We start from the raw sequence: 22,912 nt of genomic DNA, 5'->3' as shown, positions 1-22,912 counted from the left end.
TACGGAAGAGACAGATAAGCGGATATTTGGAAATAGACAATTTTTACCAAAAATAGCCTTTTTGCTTTGAGGTTATTTTCGCTTCAGGATTTTCAACATGGCTGTCTCTTGAAAGAGATCTCTGAAGATGTAGGGAAGAAATGGTAGGTTTATTTGTTAACTCCATCTTGGTTATTACCACCGTTTGCAATAGATAGGTTGGTAATTTATGTAAAGTAATCTGAAATGTCTTCTTTATGCTGTTATCTTCTTCATGCCAAATTTATTTCCCAAATTTCACGTGTGATCAATGTCATCGACCGACAAAAACAATCAAAAGTAACTTGTTGAAGAAAACGGGCTAGGCCTAATTAGCAGAACTATCTTCCTTCCCCTCTTCCTCTTTATATGTTTTTTTTTCTATTTTGTTACAAATTTGGACGGAACTAGTCTATCAAATTCTTCCAATTTTACTAATTATTAAGGTCCTGGTCTATCTGATAAAATGGAAGCCTGACTAGGCCTAGTGACTGAGTGAGTCACTTGCCAAATTTGGATGGAATCTAATCATATTTAAGGCCTACTTTGATTAGACTTATTCAGTTGTTGATTTTTTTACCCTTGCAAATCCATTTTCTTTATTCATCTAGTTTTTGAGAAGTAAAATAACAGATTGGGCATGTGGTAATTAAATACCATCAGCATGACAGGGAGCAGGTCGTTTCATCCCACTACTGGTTCACCCTGGGCTGTTTCATCTGGGCTGTTTCATCCCAAATTTACACGGGTCCTTTCATCCTACTAATATCGAGTCGTTTCATCCCACAAATTTAAAAACCGGTATTACATGAATTTTTAATATTTTATTTATACATTAATACCAATAACAATATGTCAATGCAATTTTATCATGATTAATTGGTTTCACTATAACAGGATTGCCAGTGATAGAACAGTTCAAAGAATAAAATTACACGTAGCCACTATTTCGACACATGTTATCTTGAGATGTTCAGACTACCTGGCGCCTCAAATAACCCAACGTTAAAAGAAAGCAAATTACAACAAGTTCCATTGATTTACTATTTATTTTATCATTTATCACACAGTTTAGACCACAATGTGTTACGATTCACATTTTGGTATTCTAAATGAATTCTTATATTTGGAATTGTTTAGTTTCATTTCGTGTACAGAAATTAAATCAACGATTAGTTTTAAAATTAATTATCAATCTAATTTGTCTTATTTAAAAGGGGCTCCTGCGCAATTTAGTTGATTATTTATTAATACGTATAGAGCCCATGATGTATTTTGGCGAGTGATTAAGCTCAATAAGCTGTCAATATGTAATTATAAAATACCTTTTTATAAAGAAGATAAATGATGTTAGACATCATAAACTAACAAACAATACATACGAGTATACTTTATTACAAAAACATCGGTGAACTAATCTAAAATCATAACGGCAATTAACTATCAATACGAATAAACAATACGAATGAACAGCAGTGAACTAATCTCGGTCGTGATCGGTAATCAACAAAAATCGATGAGTAAAACTTATTCATTCCATACATTATTGTTTATTTAACAATAAGTAAGTGTTTAACAGTTTATTTAACGATAAGTACAACTCAGTTAATTGACTGCTATTATAATAACAAGGGGGATTAAACAGCCCGGGATGAAACAGCCCGATGAAAAATTAGGTTGGGATGAAACAGCCCGGGAAGAAACGGTTGTGGGATGAACTGACCAGCATCCATATCATGACATATACTAAATCAAACAGATCTTTCAGTTTCAGTACTAAAAAAAAATAAGTAATTAATCCTGTTGCAGAGTTCTTAACACCAGTGCTTATTCTTTGTAATAATATCAATATGTTATGCATTAAAGAGCCACTGACACGCTCACCAAGACAATGTCCTGTAATTAATTGTTCAGGATACCGATACTTCATCTAGGTCATTAGATATATTCCCTTTTCTTGGGCATTAGCTTTTTGTTTTCTTCAAATAACATATGATAATTTAATTTTAGGTGGAAGGGGAGATAAACCTGGACCCAAACATGGCAGCGTTAGCTATCTTGACTTGTCGACCAAATTCACATCCATTCCAGGAGCGTCACATAACTCTAGGGGAACCTGTCAAAGTGGGTCGCTCAGTTGCTCGAGCTAGACCTGCAGCTAGCAATGGAATATTTGATTGTAAAGTTCTGTCAAGAAATCATGCCCTGTTGTGGTATGAAAATGGTCAAGTAAGTCATACATGTATATAATAAAATTTGTTCCTTTTTTATACGCCCACATTGAAATGTGGTCTTATATTGTTGTTGCTCCCGTCCGTCCGTCCTTCCGTCCAGCGTCCACAATTGCTTGTGGATGCTCTAGAGGCTAAAGTTAATATCCAATTGACTTTAAATTTATACACAGTGTTTAAGGTCATGTGACGAAGAAGCCTATTAATTTTCAGCTATTTCTAATAATTACTGCCAGAGTTATGGACCTTGATCACTTAAAAAAATCTTGTGGACGCTCTAGAGGCTAAACTTAAAATAGGGGTGATGATTTTCCGTGATCGTGGAAAAAACGCGGAAATCGCGGAATTGTCCACTCAAAACGGAATTTGAAATCTCACACGGAAAAAGACGGAAAAGCCGATATTTGCTGATACTAAACACAAACTCAAAATAATTTTGCAGTTATCCAAGTATTTCATCTTTTTATTCATAAAAATCGGAAATATTGAATGATATCGCGTGGTTTTGTTACTGTCTATTTTAGTATTTCGCTACTTTCATTTCATCATTTAGGAATCATAATTTTAATCGAAACGAAAACCCGTCTTTCATGTATCCCATTATAAAATTACTCTGTAGTTTAACTTGAATTAAACATTGTAATGTATATACATGTCTTAAAAAAAACTTGTCACTTCATAAAAGTAAAAATCGTTTCATTTACTTCTTATTTTACTGCCGGGCTCGTGACTCGTGTTTATCCGCATTAACCACGTGACATCAGAAATATACCGTAGCCTTGTGAATCCAGCCCTTATTCTCGAAGAAACGGTAGTAACTACGAAGATGTCTGGATAAATCGCGACTACACCTAGCAGCTGAGAAAAATGGCTTCGTCTGCTAAAAAGATGAAACGAGCTCACAAGATGTAATTTTCTGTTATTTAATTCGGGAAACAGGTTTAAAGAATAACTAGTCATTGAACATTACAAGTCATTCACAATTCAACATTTGTTATCATTGGTTTAAAATGATCCGTTTTGTAATAAAAGGCATTTTAAGATGTTTTATTCATTTATTCATAAAATAACATTTTATCTCGAAAAAACGGAATATGGTCAGCTCTGAAACGGAAAATAACGGAATTAAAAATACTTAAAACGGAATTTGCTATTTTCTGAAACGGAAAATCATCACCCCTATTAATATCTGATTGACTTTAAATTTATAAACAGTGTTTGAGGTCATGAGATGCAGAAGCCTATTCATTTTCAGCAATTACCGATAATTACTGCTAGAGTTATGGCCCTTGAACACTTTGAAAAATCTTGTGGAGGTTCTAGAGGCAAAAGTTAATATCCGATTGACTTTAAATTTATACACAGTGTTTAATTAAGGTCATGAGACGAAGAAGCCTATTGATTTTCAGCGATTTCCGATAATTACTGTCAGACGTTAAATTTATACGCAGTGTTTGCGGTCATGAGACGAAGAATCCTATTGAAGTTCAACGATTTCCAATAATTACTGCCAAAGTTATGGCCCTTGTTCACTAAGAAAAATCTTGTGAAGCTCTAGAGGCTTATGTTATCATCAGATTGACTTCAGATTGATACACAGAGTTTAAGGTCTTGAAACGAACAAGTACAATGTATGATTTTCAATGAATTTTGATAACTTGAACAGCTAAATCCATGATATTAAAATATTTAGTATACTAAACGTTAGCATGGGACAGAAATTTATAAAAAAAACAAACAAAATTTAATGATTTCTGATAATTACTTGATGAGTTGTTACTCTTAATCAGATTTTAGTGTATTGTAAATGTTTCATTACTGAAAAAGTAAAAAATATGGGACAACTCTTGTTGACTGCCCTGACGATTTAGCTGCTGTGGACTTGTGTTTTGTTGCCTGGCAACCTATCTTTGTAAAATCTGTACCCTATGTGTGGATTAATTAGAGTTCATGGAGAACAGATAATTGTAAATCTTCTTTAAATTACATCATCTCAGTAGAAAATGATGTATGTTAGTTTGTCAATGGGGGAGCCACGGTGGCTAGGTGGTTAAGACGCTGGCTCGCTAGCCTGGAGGTCGGGTGTTCGATCCCTGCATTGGCTGAGAAAGTTCATCAGGATTTTCTGATGTGGTTTCCCCTTGTCAGTGGTGCAGAACGGAGGGCCTGACAAGGACAGCTGTCTAGTCCTTCGGATGAGACAAAAACCGAGGTCCCGTGTATACATTGGAATGCACGTAAAAGATCCCTTGGCAGTTGGAATTTGATATAAGAGTAGGCAATAGTGCCGCTGCTCGGGCAAAATTTCCCTCATAGAACACTGTATGGCGTATGCCCATCTTCATAATAGCCCAGTATAGGAGCAGAACAGTAGAACGTTAAACCCCATTTCATTTCATTTCTTTGTCAATGGCATTTTCATTACAAACAACTGTGTCATCGCCATTTTTGCAAATTGTACAGTCTTTAAGTGAAGTGACACATGAAGGGGAAATAGCTGGTGTTGTCACCATCTTTACAAATTTTCAAATAAAATTTAAGGCCATTACATGTGAATAAATACTGGATTACAATTGCATCAGTACTTGACACTTCAGTTGAAATTTTTGTGTTATATTTGGAATTTTGGCCAAGATACCAAGCGGTAAAGTTGCTGATTTTTTAAAACATAATTATGATTTAGCGGCCTAAACTTAATTTGCCCTGCAGTAATAAAATAAAATGCAGTACTCTGCTTTTTTTTGTACCATCAAATGATTTCAAGAAGCTTATAATTAATGCAATAACTTTGTTGAATTTTGATAGATCATTTGTCATTGATCTCTTTTATTATTTGACAGTCCAGCTATAATTATCAACAAACAAACTATGGTAACTCTTCCACAAAAGTTGGCCAACTTTATGAATTTCTGGGAAACCCCCAGTCAAAGCCGCTTCAAAAGTGCAATTTTAAATTTTTAAAATGGTAATAGGATTGCAGATTGAATGTCTGAAACCCCCATATCCAAAATTTAAAATATTTATATTTGTTCAGGGCATATGAAAAATTACTGGTACCAGATTTATTTAATTATCAAGTGAAAAAATTTAAACAATCTGAATTGTCTAAACAGTATCATATATTGTTATAAAAGTTTGTTTATAAATCAATTCATGATTTAAACAAATTATGAATGATACAAAAGGCAAAAAAAAAAGTGTGAGATACATCCGTTCTACTCAACTAATCCCTGGGTCCATTCCCGGGGGAGACACAAAGTCATTTTATTGCAACTTTATTGTAAACTGTTTTTTGATTGGTTCATAATTCGAACTCGTGAAAACCCTGTGAATAGACCCAGAGGTTAGTGGAGTAGAACGGAACAATACCACTGGAGATACCGAGGATGAACATTTCATTAGAAGAAACGAATGGATTTCAAACATCAGAAAACAAGTTTTCATAGCTCATCATTAACTCCCAATTACATTATCATTTCAAATAAATTTGAATTTTCTCTTATCCAAATTTGTCTTGTCAGTCACAATGACATTGTTCTGTCTGTCACACATAAACACTCACCCTTGAAAGTATATTTTTAACATACATGTATTCCTCTCAATCTCAACCTTGCCCCAGATATGATGCTTAATTGTATAGTAAACATTATTACAATATTGTTTTATTAAAGATACATTCCCGCGTACAAACTGGGTGATTTGATGATATATTCATTAAAACTAACTATTTGTTTCCCATATAAAATATTATGCATGCTGTATTTCTGAACAAAATAGAAATTTGTGATAGTTGGATATCTACAGAATACGTAGGTAACCACCGATGATTGTCAGGTAACCGATGATTGTCAGGTGATGAATAATTTGGTCAGTTTTGAGGATATAAATTTTTCGGGCATTCATGTTTGTGAGGAAGAGCTGTCATGTGTGTGTGTGTGTCACAAACGTCTGTTTGGCCTCAGATCAATTTTTTTGAATACTGCATACAATATGTAGGTATTCAAATTATACACAATTTTTCCTATACATGTTTAGACCCTATACTTGTACCTTGTCCGTCCTTCAATCACCTTTTGTTAATCATCCTCTCTCTAGTCTCTAAATACATGTACATTACGTTTATACTTTATAGTATACTGTAAATGTATTTTATCAAGTGGATCTTTGGGAGATCTCAGAGTGTTCACCTTGAGAATTAAACCAATGGTCCTTTCCCTTTATTTTTATATGACATGACAACCAGGGACATTTTTTTTGCTGCATTGTATACATGTATCCAAAAACTAATGTTTGTGGATATCAACCTCTATTTAGTATTTGAATGCAGTAATCTCAACACAGTGCTATCAATATAGTGTGAGTACTGTATTTTATACCTTTATCTGTACTACATGCACCCATGTAGACATGTATATACATGTACATGGCATTGTGTTGAGATAAGAGGTACAATACACATCACAATACATGTAAATAATCGGGTCACTGATTTAACAAGAAAATCTAATTTAAATTATAAATAGATCACCGTAATGTTTGTATTTTAATATACATACATGTAAGTTAAGTTATAAGTACTTGTTAAAGTAAAACTTGAATATTCTGTTAAACTGCTGACATGTTGTGGGAGAGTTTTTCATTGCCAGAAATCTGTTATAAAGTAAAGATGCATCATAATCTCATAGCTTGATTAATCCCTACTAATATATACTCAGATCGATTATTTAACATTTAATCAAGAAAACAAAATCAATATACCAATGCTAGATAATCTCCCAGCTTGGATTCAATCGGATCAATCTGAATAAACCACAGATCCTATTTCGTTTCGTTTTTTATAGTTCAATATTTCGTTTTACTTGTCTTTATTAGACTAGGAGTAGGATCTGGAAAAGTTGTTATATTACCGGTGTTCTGGTTGAAGTGAGGGATTAGCCAATGAAATGATCTGTTATGGCGAGTTATTGGTGTGCGATGCATGGAACTGTGGGTAAACCCCTTGCAGTACAACCGATCAGATCTTCAAGTACAGTAGTGTAGGCCATCGAAAGTACAAAAAAACCAATCTTATTATTACATGTACATAGCAATCAGTATAGATCAATGAAATTTCAATTCAGGAGCTACAATGGCTCAATAAGTAAGATGTTGGTTCCAAGTTCCCTAACCTGGAGTTCCTGTGTTGGATTCCAGTGTTGGGCAAGAAAGTTTACCATCAGTTGAACACACCAAAAAGTATATAGTTCGCGTGGGTGGACCTTGTTTTTGTCCTATCCAAATGACTAGTCAGCATTTCTTTGCCATGCTCTCTGTACTGCACCACTGATAGAGGACAACTAGGCTGAAAAACAACATCAGGATCTCCTGATTAGTGAGCCAGCGCCATACAATCTGAGCCACCTTTGGACTGGTTAGTGTAAGAATTTAAATTGTTTAGTTCCCTTTCTGAATTGCTGATGAAATTTACCTTTCATTATTTGAATAAATACTTAAAAGGCTTTTAAAATATAAAAAAACAACCCACTTAAAGGAGCTAAACCGCTAATAGTTGGAACCTAGAAATTGACACAAATAAGTCACAACGCATATGATAATGTAATATGTATACAATTGATTTACATTCAACTGTTTCTGTTTTTACTCTTATTACAAATCAGTTATGTTCGCCAAAATACGCCAGAAGTCTCAATCGTATGACAGTCTCTAGCATCTGGTTATTCCAGTCTACACCGATAGTATTTATTGCGCATGCTCACAAGATAGGAATATGGTGCCACCATTTGAAATGACTTGGGAAATATATCTAGCCTCGTTATTCAAGTCTCTTGTTACAAATGACACTGAAAAGCATTATGGTAAAATGTTTATTTTGTCTTAAATATTGGATATCTGAAGCCCATCATTTCCCGGTAAGATCACAACATCAATGTTGATTTGAATTGACAAATACTTTGTGTTTTCAATGTTGAAGACTTTCGAAGATATTGAGTTAGTTAGAGACTTAGCTATTTTAATATGAAAATCAAATTTGATTATACATAAACATCTATTACATGTACATTATAGTATACATACTTGTAGGTAATTTAGATTTGCTTATGAGAAAGGAAATCTATTGAAATGCATTTGTTATAAGTAATTTTAGTGGTATTATACTAATTATAGGGAAATTATCTACAATGTACGGTACACAGATTTAGTTGGAGAAAGAAATTCTTTTCTCTAGGGACAATGCAGTAATACTCTTAGAGAGTAAATGTGTGGCATTTATTCAAATTTATTTGAAATCAATGAACCTGTACCAGTATACAGCTTATTTTGTATATAAAGCAAAATAATATGATTATAAAAGGGTTAAGTTACATTTATTAGAGGGGTACAATATGGTGAGGGTAGACTGGGGTGGTCAAGTGGCTGTAGATCCGACGATCTGTTATCTACATGTATGCAAGTCATAGATTTGATCCAGGGTTTGTAGTAGTAGGTTCGTCCACTTGACCTTGTGGGTTTTATCTGGATATGCTAGTTTCCTTCTAATCTACACAAGTGAATAATTAAAGTTAAAATGCCTGATTTCTAACTTTTTCTTGATTGTTTTCTTCTTACGCTACATGTATACATGAAGCTGAAATGTAATATTATGTATTGCATGCATAGTGTGTGTAAAGTGATGTACTGTATAATATGTAGTGAGGTGCTAATTTTAGCATGTAGCTTGAGGTTGATGATCTTTGTGAGCTGACTATGAAATTACTAACTTACTACTACACCAGTCATGTTTACTGAGAGATAAAACTGTTTACCTGAAGCTCTTATGTTAAAAAATCAACCTCTTCTTCTTTAGTCTGTGCTGCATATTAAGGTCAGATTGAGAACAAAACGGTTAGAATTACAATGTATACTGGCCCTAAGAGACTGTATTATTTTAGATATGTACATGTATGTAGGTACATGTATTTGGGCGTGGCACATTGAATTGTAAATATAAAGGCTCATTTTTGTACAATAAATCAACGGTTCAGCTTCATTCTGTAAACAGAATCAGTCTTTTCATCTGTGTATATAGAAGTTCATACTAGAAGCCTTTACCATAACACCAACAATCTCAGAAAATTATGAAATAACTTAAAGATACATTATGAGAGATTAGATAAAGAGCTGGCAGTTCTCACTATATAATAGTTAAAAGCTAGATAATGTAAAGGGAATTAGCTGAAAATTTCAGTCAAATTGATCCACTCTGAACCGTGAATTAGTGATTGAAATTTCGGCCTAGCTTCGATCATCATTATTAAAGTCGGTACATAAAAAACATAGTCTCAATTATCCATTTCATGATTAAATGGCTAGCGATGACATCAAGAGTTGATTATTAATGTGTGCGTTGAGTGTTTTGAAGACAAATTGTCATCAATGAGAATTCCTTGGTGTGACTGACTAGGCTTTTATAATATTTATATTACTTGTACTAAAAAAATATTTATACAGTACAGCTGGACAGCAACCCACTAAAGTTTGCCTCAGTAAATCTGCCAATAGTTACATATGTGGTACTGTTCATGTATTTTACAGTGAATATTAAAATATCAAAATTTTGAATCAATAATACACATATTATATTATTAGTTTATGGCAACATTACTGGTAAATATATTTTCTAAAAATATGTGTAGGTCATACTAACAGTAATTCAACTACTGTAGATACTGATCAACATAAATATTTACATTATTAAAACTTGGATGTCTAGATTCTTCACTACAAGTACAGAATGACATTGGATTGAGTCATTTCAGTGCCTTGTCATCACAATACTTTGGCATTTTTGAGACACCAACATATAGTTTGATTTCTATGGTTACTTGTACAATGGGGTGGGGGTGGGGGGCTGGACAATTGCATTTCAACATTATCTTACAGTGTCAAGAGTTCTTTTACATACTTGCTGTTGTGTCAACATGTGAACTGGACACTTTCTTTGGGCAAATACTGGTAATTTAAATTATTTATGATAAACATGAGAATCTTAAGTTTTTTGGAGTGTTATTTTGTAGATATGTGTGCACAGTGCACATTATACATCTGGTTAAAATAATTGACTCATTGTGCATTTATGATCATTTCTTGGCTTTGGACCAAATATGTCAATTTTTGTTACATTATGAATCACTGATATGTACACACTTGTACATGCATTTGGTTTATCTTATATTGAATCATCAGTAATTATATAATTACATGCATAATATCCTCATTTTTAGCTATTTTGATTTGGTTTATTCACTTGGCAGTCCTCTATATACACTGTACTTGTTTTAGAAAACAACTTATACAGGTGTTCAAATTAAACAGTGGTTACAAATGGGTTTGTCTTTACTAGAATAAAATTTGTAGACCATGATGTCATTTGATTGATAAAATGTGGTGATTTGTAACGAACCATGGTATGGTACTATCATTAGATAAAGGCACAATCCTACAGACCAAAATATAAATGCAGACTGTCAGAAGATAGACAATAAAGTGTAGTAGTACCAAAAAGTTTAATTACAAAAAAAAAATTTCATATCAGTCAATCCTAATAGAAATTATTGTTATCTGAGTTTTTCTAGATTTAATGCCACCATTTTTCTCCCCATATTACAAATCGACATCTTAACAATAATTCATTTATATCCACAATCTCTGAAAATGACATCTATCCTATTTTGCATGATTTTAATTGGCTAGGATACATGTACTACATGTACCAGTGTACCAGTATCCAAAAAGCAGTTTTAAGTCTTTTAATTTTTAAAATTTAGATAAGGTAAAAGATTTGCTTGTCTACTTTTCTTAATTTGGAAAGTTTGGTACATGTTTGTTTGACGAGAGGAATGTTATGTTGAAGTAAATTCATGCTGCATTGATCTTCTGACGAAGCAGCAGCAATTAGGACATAGTCTAAGAAACTGAGAAAAAAAAAGTTTGAAGAAATTTAGTTTGTAAGTTTATGATTAGCTTGTATACATTGCATTAAAAAAAGTATACTTGTATACCGGTTCCGTAAATTCTCAAAAAATTGATCTGTGAAGAAATTCTAAGATTAATATGATTTTGAATACCAGTGCTTGTTGCCAATCTCCACCTATTAAATTACTGGCTTATATAATCGGTAAATAATTTGATTGTTATATTTGACAGATTATAATCAAAGTTTTTGCTTGTTATTATGAGAGTTCTGTGTTGTTATAGGTACTAGACTATTGACCATCTGAGAGAGTATCTTAATGGTTAGACTAATGCTTGAGTGAACAATTATTGGAAAGAAAGAGTGTGGAAGCTATGTGTGGGCTGTGAAATGTGTTGGATCTAGGTTGGAAAAGTAATTACCATGAGGCTTAACATAGATGAACAATAATAAAGGATATTGACAGTATTTGCCTGAAGAAAAGAGTTGAAGCAATTTATGAGGGAATCAGCTATTCTATGTGTATGTTACATGTTACAGTCCATGTATGTCAGTCAGTTGTTGATGAGATTGATCTTGTAGAAGAAAATGTCAAGTATAAAGTTAAATACTGATCCCATTGATCTTACCTATCAAACAGGATATATATAAAACTAGATTATTTATATACCAGTATTATTATAGTATTAGTATAATACAAGCCAACACAATTCTCAAGTACAGCTTTTGAAAAATCAATTTCTTAAATTAAGTGACGTTATCGAGAGACAAGAACAAGTAGCATGTAGCATAGCTTAAAGGGTTTGACTTTTTGAATATACTCCAGCCAGACCATACACAATGAAACATAGCCTTACTGATTAGAGAACCCATAGTTCAAATCAAGTCTCCCTTACTTTCTATTGATTCTATGCATCCATCCAGTTTTTCTCTAACTTAAGATTGTTTATAGAAACCAGAAACTAACTTACCTGTACGTTTTTTTTATATTTATTCATTTAGATATATATAGTTGGGCCCAATTTATGCGTTTAGCGCCCAAAGGCCACAATTCTGAATGGATTATCTTGTAACTTGGTATACTTATTCCTTATACACTAAGGATGGCAGCAACTATTGATTTTGGTGCAGCATGATCCCCCCCCCCCCCTCCACGCACACACAACTTTGGGCTGTGCCACGCCAATTTTTGTTAATATTTTGTCTGTAAATGATATAGGCTGAAATTGTTAACAGATTTGGTTGTAATTCGGAATGATCCATCATAGGGTTGTACCTACTTATATCAATCATTTCAATAACAGGGTTGTACCTATTTATATTCCAAATCCACCCCCCAGGGGCAGAGCCACACCCAATTTTTGTATTATCATCTACAGGCTACAATTCTGAATGGATCATCTTGGAACTTTGCATATTTATTCCTTGTACCGTAAAGACAGCAACTATTTATTTTGGTGCATTCCCCGACCCCCTGGGGCAGTGTCACATCCACTTTTTTATACGTCCACATTGAAATGTGGTCGTAAATTGTCGCCCCCAACCATCCTTTAGTCTGGCATCCACAGTTGCTTGTGGATGCTCTAGAGGCTAAAATTAATATCCGATTGACTTTAAATTTATACACACTGTTTAAGATCATGAGACGAAGAAGTCTGTTGATTTTCACTGATTTCCGATAATTACTGCTAGAGTTATGGCCCTTGATCATTTTGACAAATTTTTCGAATGGCACACTAAGAAAATTTCTTACTAAAGAAGCCAGCTTTTTTTTGAATGGCATTCTAAGAAAATTTCTTACTAAAGAAGCCAGCTATTTGACTGATGAAATTCAAAACACTGCAATAAAGTAAGTTCATAGCTGTGTCTATGACTAGTCTGTGTCTACGGTTGTATGCCGTCATGTTTTTATTTTACAAATTTCAAATATTTTTCATATATATTTAGCCAGGTGTGCCACTATTTTTTCATGTGTTCCAAGGTGTGCCATTGGAAAAAAGGTTGAGAGCCACTGCTCTAGAAAGTTAATATGCGATTGACTTCAAATTTATATACAATGTTTGAGGTTGTCAGACTAAGAAGCCTATTGATTTTCAATTATTTCCGATAATTACTGCCAGTGTTATGTCTCTTGATCACTTTGAAAAATCTTGTGGGTGCTTTAGAGACCATAGTTATCATCTGTTTGATTTTATATTTATACGCCGTGTTTAAGTCTATATATAGAATCGTTTTGATTGACTTTAGATTGATACAGTGTTTAAAGTCTTGAGACGAACAAGTTTATTGATTTTCAATGAATTTTGATAACTTGAAAGGTAAATCCATGATATTAAATGTTTTGTATACTAAACGTTACCATGAGCCAAACAAATTCTAATGTTTTTCTAATAATCACTTAATTACTTGAATCAGATTTCAGTGTATTATAAATGTTTCATTTCCGACAAAAGTAAAAATATGCAACAACTCTTGTTGACAGCCTGGTCGTATGTTTCATTGTCTGGCAACCTATCTTTAACTATTATAGTTAGAAGTGCCAGCCCTTTATCTAATCCTTTAATCATGATCTAAAGGGAATTCTTAAGCAAGTGCAAGTTGTAATTGATTGACTCCAAATCAGCCTACCAATTAAAAGCTGTTATACAAAAATGTTTCATTTGATTGACTGTTTAATCATAGTCAGAAGTGATTAATTTCATGTATGTTGTTGTCGCTGGTCCAGAATGCTCTTTTAATAAGTCTTTTCTTAAATAATATGAATATGTTCGATATTCCTGTGTAGTAGGGTGACCAACAGAATAAACAGAATGCAAATAAAGTAAACTGTTAATAAGATTGTATACAGATGTGACGTCATCTTTTGAGGTTTGGGTACCTTTGTTTCAAATGTTGGTACAGGCAACATGCCAGTCATACCTTATTTATACAAGGTACCAGAAATATTGGATTTGTGTGATGATTTCATAGAAATGCACCAGTGGTTTTAAGGTCTTGAGCAATGCATTTCAAAATTATAGATAGCACGCTCAGGCTAAATGCTCTTGTGTCGTATCAATATATCAATTAATCTCTCATTCTCAACCTGTAAACCACACTTAGTAAGTGGACGTGATAAAGCTTTGTCTATGATTAGAATTTGAATCAGTACAAAATAATGTTTTATTTCAGTTTTACCTACAAGATACTAAAAGTAGTAATGGAACTTTTGTTAATAACCAGAGATTATGTAAAGGTGGAGAGGAAAGTCCTCCCAGGGATATTTTCTCTGGAGATCTTATCCAGTTTGGAGTGGATGTTATGGAAAACAACCGTAGAGGAGACAAAAGTAAGGTTATTAGATAGATACATAATAATTCTTCATTATACAAGTAGCACACAAAACCTTTTAGGAAGCTGGATAAACTACTATGTTTATGTTTTAAGTATTTCATAATGTTAAATTAGATTTTAATAAAATGCCATTTGATATTAATTAGTATTAATACATACACATGTACATGTAAATCAAGGTACGTGTATGTTCACTTTAAATCAATACACAGTGTTCAAGGTCTTTAGACAAAGAAGTCTATTGAGTTTCAACAATTTCCGATAATTACTGCCAGAGTTATGCTTGTGGACGCTCTAGAGGCTAAAATTAGTATCTGATTGACTTTATATTTATACACACTGTTTACAGTCATGATATGAAGAAGCCTATTGATTTTCAATAATTTTCTATAATTACTGTTGGAGTTATGGCCCTTGATCACCTTTCAAAATCTTGTGAAAGCTCATGCTAAAGTTAATATCCAATTGACTTTAGATTTAGACAGTGTTTATGGTAATGAGACAAAGACACCTATTTATTTTCAACAATTTCCGATAAATACTGCCAGAGTTATGGCCCTTGATCATTTTGAAAAGTCTTGTAGATGCTCTAGAGGCTAGGGGGGGTTGGATGGCTGAGTGGTTAGCACATTCGCGCTGTATCATAAGGTCTGTCATTCTGTCAACTGGCGTGGTTTCTATTCCCCAGTTGTACGTGACAAGGAGTATTGTCGTCTGTCTTACCTCGTGGATTTTCTCCAGGTCCTCTGGTTTCCTCCCACTGCTAAAGACTCCTACGCGCGAGCGAATTATTGAAATAAAATTGAACCATGTGTTAGTCCCGATATGACAGTTTGTGTCGAGTTCATGTTAAATCCCATTTCTCTTTCTCTCTCGCTCTAGAAGTTAAAGCTACTATCCCATAGACTTTAAATTTATACACAGTGTTTACGGTCATGAAACGAAGAAGCTTATTGATTTTCAACAATTTCCGATAATTACAGTCAAAGTTATGGCCCTTGATCACTTTGAAAAATCTTGTGGCCACTCTACAGTGTAAATTTACTATCCGATAAACTTGTACACGGTGTTTACAATCATGAGACGAAGAAACCTTTTGATTTTCAACTGCCCGAGTTATGGCTCTTGATCCTTGGGAAATCTTTTGGATGCACTAAAGGCTAAAGTTAATGTAAATTTGTACACACTGTTTAAGGTCATGAGACAAAATATTGTGTTGTAAATGTTTTCATTACTGACAAAAAAATATGTGACAACCCTTGTGGACTGACCTATGTTTGTGAAAGATGGGGGCAAGTGCATTTTCAAATTAATTCTGCAGCAACACTAGTTTCTAAAATAAAAGGCAATGCATTGACAATATTTCGGTATGCTTTTGTTACAGTTACTCATGGATGTATAATATCAACTATAACATTATACCACCCTGATGGACGAGAAGCTAAACCAACGTAAGTACATTATTATTACGAAAACTAAAATTATAGTCAAAGCTAAAAAAAATGTACTTATTCTCATCATTTGTTGTGAGATGTATTTTAAACACAAGTCTTGATTTATAACTAGATGAGACAGATGTTTAATCTGTGGATAGGTTCCTTTCTATACTCTTTAAACATATAAAAACTAGTAGTCTGTGTTCTAAGCAAGACAGCCACAGTGGCTCAGTGGGTATTATGTTGGCTTGCTAGCCAGGAGCTCAGGTTAGCTCCAGTTGTTGGCTGAGAAAGTTACTCAGGATGTTTCAGCAAAGCAAGACTGTATTGCTTTACAGTTAAGTCATTTAATTATAAAGGATAATAACCTAAACAAAGTTGAATAGATTGGTATGTAGCTACGTTCCTACATGGTAGTTTCTGCTGATATATATATAAAGTAACTAATAGCTCAATTGCTAAACCATATAGATTTACAAAACAACATCCTTTCATATTCTTACTGTTTTTGAAATCCAGTAAACTAAGGAACTATTAACTGTACAATAAATTATTAAATTGTAGCCCCAAATGGAAATTTTGTGGATTCAGATTGGCCGAAAAGTAGTTTCAAATTAATATAACTGCCTTATAAATTTCATGGGTTGACTCTGTATATGAATATTTTCTTTTTCTTGGTGCTAAAATGTCTTCACAGTGGCAGAAAATGCTAACCTTCTAAACTTTAATCCAGCGAATCTCCATGAAATCTTGCTTTTATATCTGAAAAAAAAAACAAAAACAAAACAAGATTAGTGAATGCCTTTGTAAGATAAGATAGAAGATTATATTTTAATGCTGGTCTGGTTGCTATGACTGTTTTGTCATTATCAGACTGGTCAAATTCCAAGTTCTTCAATAAGCGAATAACAATTCTACAACTCACACTGTCAGTTATATTGACAATAAAGTTATTAACCGATGGTGACATTACAAGATTTATTTCGACCTTATTACTGAATTGTAAAAATCTAGGTTGTTTTGAGAATTATATTCTGAAATAAATGTCTAAACTGCCATTTTCTGTATTAGAATAAAAGATTAGATACATAAACTTTCTGTTTCTGAGTATGGTACCTAGTTGAAGCTATAAACCCTGTGCTATGAGTAGCACAGGTGAATTTTGCTGTTGATCACTGGTCGGTCATCTAAACTATGCCCGTTCGGAGTTTGATCCCATATTTCAGATTTTTCTGAGATTTCCTCCCTCTGCTAGAAAGCCCTATGTACAAGTGAATTAATTCAAATAAAATATAGGGTGTTAGTTGAGATGATTGGACTTGAAGGTATGAAACCCATTTTTATTCTCTATGAGCAAACACACATGGATAGAAAGGAAGTCAGTGATTGTGTACAAAATGACCTGAGTCTAACCGCTAATAATATAATATTAATATATTATGATTGAATAATTGCTTATTAGTGTAACAACCGTCTATTTGCTTGTATGTCATATCTATTTTATACTTATCTAGTAATAGTAGTATACTGTATGAATTGCAATGTAATTGGCAACTTCAGATGTATTGAGGAATGAAAATGTCTGATGTTAACTGATGTATTATTATGGGTAGTTTGCTGGTTATTATGGAAGGATTTGTTGTATTTTAAAACCTAGAAGTGTTGTTTGTTGTCTTGTACAAAGACCTTGAATCTGTTGAGGATGTTTTTCTTTAACAAGTAGAGTTAGTGTCAAGCTGAACTTAAATATTTTGTACTTGTGACAAAAAACCCCAACAAACCCAGTAAAATATGCAGAAAATGTAACTTTGTCAAACTCTCCAAGGTTTAAAAAGAAAGAACTTGTAACCATTCTGAATTGTCTAGAAATATGACATCTTTGATTATTTTTTGACAATTGGGTAGAAGCATTGTCAAAGAATGTGTGAAAGAAGAGTTGCCGGCCATGCAGATTGTTTCTGAGATAGTTGAATTTAGTTCATTAAACTGAGAATAATGAACTGAAGTTATGGAATACTGTAGGAATACTGATATTAATTACGTCTACATATTTGAAATACATGGAGTTACACATGTTAATTCAACTACTTTTGCATATTGGAAATAATAGAATGAATGTTTCAACTGTGCTGGAACTGTGAAAGTTGGAAGTGATTAAAGCCGTTAATTAATTAGAAATGGGTTGCCTGTTTTCTAAACCTTGTCTTGAGTGGCCATATAAAAGGTAATGTTCTGTTTTCATTTCATAGAACACTGTCACTTCTTTTTAATACATTTAGGTGTCAACCATTGATTTGGGTAAAAAGAAATTGATTTAACAAACTTTGATGTGTTGATTTATTTTTCACATTGCAAAAAAATGTCCAGTGTGGATGTCACTGATTTTGAATTCAAACCATAGCAGTTTAAAGATGCATCGTGTAAGATTCAGATAAAAGCTGGCTGTTCTTGATATAATAATTGAAAAATAGATAATAGAAAATGAATTCATTAAAAGTTTTGACAAGATGTAGCATTGATTGTATTTTGTTCCCCACCTTTTGAAGAAAGCAGGGGATTATTAAAATGTGTCTGTCTGTCTGTCACACTTTGTGGGACACAATAACTTTCCTGCTAATTGTGCTAGAATGTTCAAACCTGGTATAGGTGTTATTATGTGAATACCTTCATACATTTGGAAGATGAGCATATTCTGCTTAGGGTAAGCAGAGATAAGCACTTTGATTGGTTGATGCTTTGGGACACAATAACTTTAGTTCTAATTAAGTGGGAGTGATGAAACTTCATTACATCAATACCCTGACTGAGCATTTTCTTCTCAGGCTAAGCAGAGCGATAATTAATTTGATTGGTTGAGACTTTAGAGCTCGACAACTTAGATTCTAATTGAGTGATAGATAGTGGTGAAACTTCATGTATATTTCATTACATTGTACATCAATACCTTAAAAAAGTTTGATGCTGAGCATTTTCTGCTTAGACAAAGTATAGACTTCAATCTGATTGGTCAAGTGTTTGAAACACAATAACTCTCCTTCTAATTGAGGTAGAATGTTCAAAATTGGTGTAGGTGTCTATTAGTTGAATGTCTTGACAGAGTTCGATCATGCATATTTTCCACTTAAGGCTAAGCAGTGATAAGCAATTTGATTGGTTGAGACTTTGGAACACTATAACTTGGGTTCTAATTGAGTGATAGCAATTCTTTATATCATTCAATGCATTGACTAAGTTTGATAATTTTCTGCTTAGGCTAAGTAGCGATAAGCAATTTGATTGATCAAGACTTTGGAAGATAACAACTCTGCTTTTAATTGAGGTATAGGTGTTCATTAGACAAATGTCTTGACCAAGTTCATAAATTAGTGTGAACATGTACAATTAAAAAGTGTACAGTTCTGTTAATGTCACTTTTTTTCCATTTATTTTTGTATACAAGAACTTTTAAGGAGCTCATTGTCTGTTGAACCAGGGTAAATAAATATCTTTATTACTTTTGAAAAAGATTGAAGTTTTAACAGCTAGTTTTCATTCTATGGCACAGTATATGCAATTGTTATTCCTCTTCATCTTATAGTCAAAGGTTAAAGCTCACTTTGTTAAACTCTCTCTGTGAAGGCTACGTATTTCATTAAAGATAAGACAAAACAGACATCTGAGATTAACTCTTAAAGATGCATTATGTAAGAGCCAAATCTACCTGTTGCAGGGTTTTTTTTGGCATCAAATGTTATATAAATTATTGATTAGACAATTATTCACATGTTGAGCCCATAATAAACTCTCTAGGTCATAGGACGGTTGTAATTTTGAACAGATTGAAACATGATCATCTTTTGTGAGAGCGGACCCAGGGCTCTTTATTTAGATAATTACATATCTATATAGTGCAAGGGTCCTGTTCATGAAGTGTATGTAAAGTTACATGTAAGTTGTCTAGGGTTGTCTAGTAAACAAGTTTTGTGAAACAATACCCAGAGCTGTCATTTAGATCATACTCAAGGAGATCTGCATAATTATAACCCCCATAGTTTTCATGAACCATCGCCCTGAACATAGGCTATTTGTGAATAATGTCTGCATTTGCTAAAATGTTTCTGAATGGTTGAAATCCGGCTGTTATCATATCTGGGCTAATCATTGGCGCCAGGATAATTGCACGGGGAAAACACAGGAAATGCTGAAAGTGGCTGGTTCTGGGGAAATCGTGCTTCCATGTTTTCTACAACATCTTCTATTATCTCGTTAACCTTTTTAATCAACGACTGGTCACAGGACCTTCTAGTTAAGATTTTTCCCAAATATGGCACATCTGGGTTCGTGGTTTTAGTCAAAAACAGCACTAATTTCGATCCATAGGTGGGTGACTCTACAAGGTACATGTAGGTAGATTTTAGGGTTAAAATAAAGGAACTCACAAGAATGACATTAGTTTGTACGACAATTCACATGGTTTGAGTGCTCGGCTCATAATGCCAATACTCAAAAATAAATCTTGAAGGAAAGCTGTTATAAACATAAATCTATACGACTATTCATAAAGTGAGCAAGCCATAATATCAGTTCCAGCCATGTCCTCTAACATCTTCAAGAAAGCTGGTAGTGTCTTTATTATGTTATCTATGGTCTGTGTTATGGACAACCATCTTATCCTGTGTACCTTTGAGGGTTTGATTTTGGGTTTGTCCAGGATATCCTGCCATATACACAGTTGTGATAACGATGGAAGAAGGTGGATAGGGTATTTAACATACTCTTGTATGACGATACTTCTGGCGATTTCTTGGCCATATCTACAATGGCTAGGGCCAGGCAATGAGCCACACAGTGGACCTCCACTAAATGTGAACAATGGTTCTTTAGTAGAGCTGCCACCCCACCTCGCTTCCCCAACTTAATGGCAGCCCCATCCGACCCTATACCATACAATTTATTAATATCTACAGACATGGATTTGAATAATACAATAATCGTGTTTGTTAATGAAGTGGCAGATGCATCATTCACATGCTTTAGTCTTAAAACATTTGTCACTGGAAAGGTCAGTACTCTCATCTAGTATGAAAGCGAACACCGGACTGGACTTTAATTCTTCAATGACGGCGTTTAAAATGTCCGACAATGGAGAAAAACCACAAGGTTATCTTATAGATTAACATTATAATCACTCTTATTAGATTGATAAATAGTCCGACAAAGGAGAAGCAATGACTTCAGTTTAAGATTAGATTGATGAATTGTCTGACAACGAATTAAGTCAGAAAATCAAGACAGATTAAGTAGTTAATCAAGGTAGGTGTAGAGACTGTATCACACGGTAAATACGTTGATCACTTAATAACCTAATCAATCCAGCCTATTATTAACGATAAGTGGTAGATACATTGTACACTCATTAATTTTGAAATTTTGCTTGATGTCCGATTGAACATAGTTGTCAGTTATGGTTGACTGGCACGGCAGTGAAATTGACCAGCTAGAGAACTTGACAATTTCAGCTGAAACAGTTACCAGTAATGCCATTGAATTTTATGTGTAATGTAATGATAGAAATGGTCATTCTCTGGAGAGAAAAAAATATTGGGGTTATCTGAAAATATGAAATAATATAGTGTGACAAATTTTGAAGTAGGAACCCGTCTAAGAATATACTGCGAAAGTAGAACCGGACCGAAATGCATTTCAAACATTGTTATCAAATGTGTAATTGAGTTTGTCCAGTTTACATGTATCTTGTAAATTGATTCTGTAACAATTTTAAACTATGCTAATTTGTCTTGCTCTTTTCATATATAAAAAATATTCCATAGTTAATTCTTTTATTTTATTAGGGCATTCAGTCACTGTGACGTCACTGGCGTTTGGGGGGAATTAAGAGCGTTTTCGATAATTGGCAAAGTCATTTTATGGGAGGTCTATATTTGCGACTTTGTGTGAGGATGGCTCAATTAATTTTAAACTGATTGGTGTGAACTTGCAGTATAGTGTATATAGTAACCATTGGGTATAAGTACATAAAGTTTTGTTTGGTCATTATATGTGCTCTTTTGCTGATAAAATTTCAGTCTAATGATTAGCAAAATACTTAATATATAATCAAATATTGTACAATTGTTGTTATAAATCCTATATTATAAAAGTTAAGGTGTTTTGGTTTTTTTACAAAGTCATTATTAGACTATAAAACCTGTGTATAAATGTATTCAACAGTCAAGTCAATATTAACAAAAGGATGGTGAATTACAACATATATTATACTTTTACCTACATGTATTATGTGGGATGAATATATTAAACTATTTGATCAGTGTGTCATACCCAAAACTATTTCCTACTGATACAAGATACTGGACTAAACACTGCAGATAAATAATCAAGGTGTTGAACTTAAGATTTTTCAAAGTTAGAGTTTTAGACTACAGTATTTGGGTTGAAGTTTGTTGATGCTTGGTTAAAGGGTTGGACTTACATGATAAGGTAACAATTATGGCTAATTCCCCAAAACATACTTCTATTAATTGTAATGTTTGATTTATTATTATTAGGTACAATTTCCATTCTAAATAGGCAGTGAAAGTCTGACATTTCATTTGTCTTGAAAAAAAAAACAAGTTTCTCTTAAAATGACCACAATTAAAGTGTTGTCAGCAGTATTAACTAATTGCAATTATTTCAGTTCATTACGAATATTACCGGTACCTTTTTCTTTCACTACACCAACTAGTCCTTGCCACCATTAACACAATAGATCATGATTGTGGATTGGACAAGACTAGAAAGTATTAATCTACATGTGTGTCTGTGGTACACTTATTTACGCACTCCAAAATCATACTTTCACTAACTAAATTCTCATGAATGTATTATATCTCAACTGTTGATTTTCAAAATATTTTCAGTGTTTACCTTCATTTGTCGTTTTATACAACATTCCTGGCACCTCA

General features: G+C 33.4%; 1 protein-coding gene across 11 annotated transcripts in view; it reads left to right on the top strand.

Annotated features, from left to right (window-relative positions):
• Positions 1 to 2: 2 nt before the first annotated feature.
• The window catches only part of LOC126828490 (sarcolemmal membrane-associated protein), a 68,350-nt gene continuing 45,440 nt past the window's right edge, over positions 3 to 22,912 (top strand). For 6 of the 11 annotated variants that reach the window (XM_050558251.2, XM_050558256.2, XM_050558250.2 and 3 more), the window contains exons 1-4: positions 3 to 143; positions 2,029 to 2,247; positions 14,371 to 14,527; positions 15,917 to 15,983. In XM_050558251.2, the coding sequence (XP_050414208.1) occupies positions 141 to 143; positions 2,029 to 2,247; positions 14,371 to 14,527; positions 15,917 to 15,983 (446 nt within the window). In that variant the 5' untranslated portion in view covers positions 3 to 140. Of the gene's footprint in view, positions 144 to 2,028; positions 2,248 to 14,370; positions 14,528 to 15,916; positions 15,984 to 17,817; positions 18,193 to 22,912 lie in introns of those variants that run through there. The other 5 variants (XM_050558257.2, XM_050558253.2, XM_050558255.2 and 2 more) reach the window with 2 other exon arrangements.

This window comes from Patella vulgata, chromosome 7 (assembly GCF_932274485.2).
Source record: "Patella vulgata chromosome 7, xgPatVulg1.2, whole genome shotgun sequence".
Taxonomy (NCBI): Eukaryota; Metazoa; Mollusca; class Gastropoda; family Patellidae; genus Patella; species Patella vulgata.
Note: the sequence above shows the minus strand (reverse complement) of the source record. Positions and strands in the feature narration are given on the sequence as shown.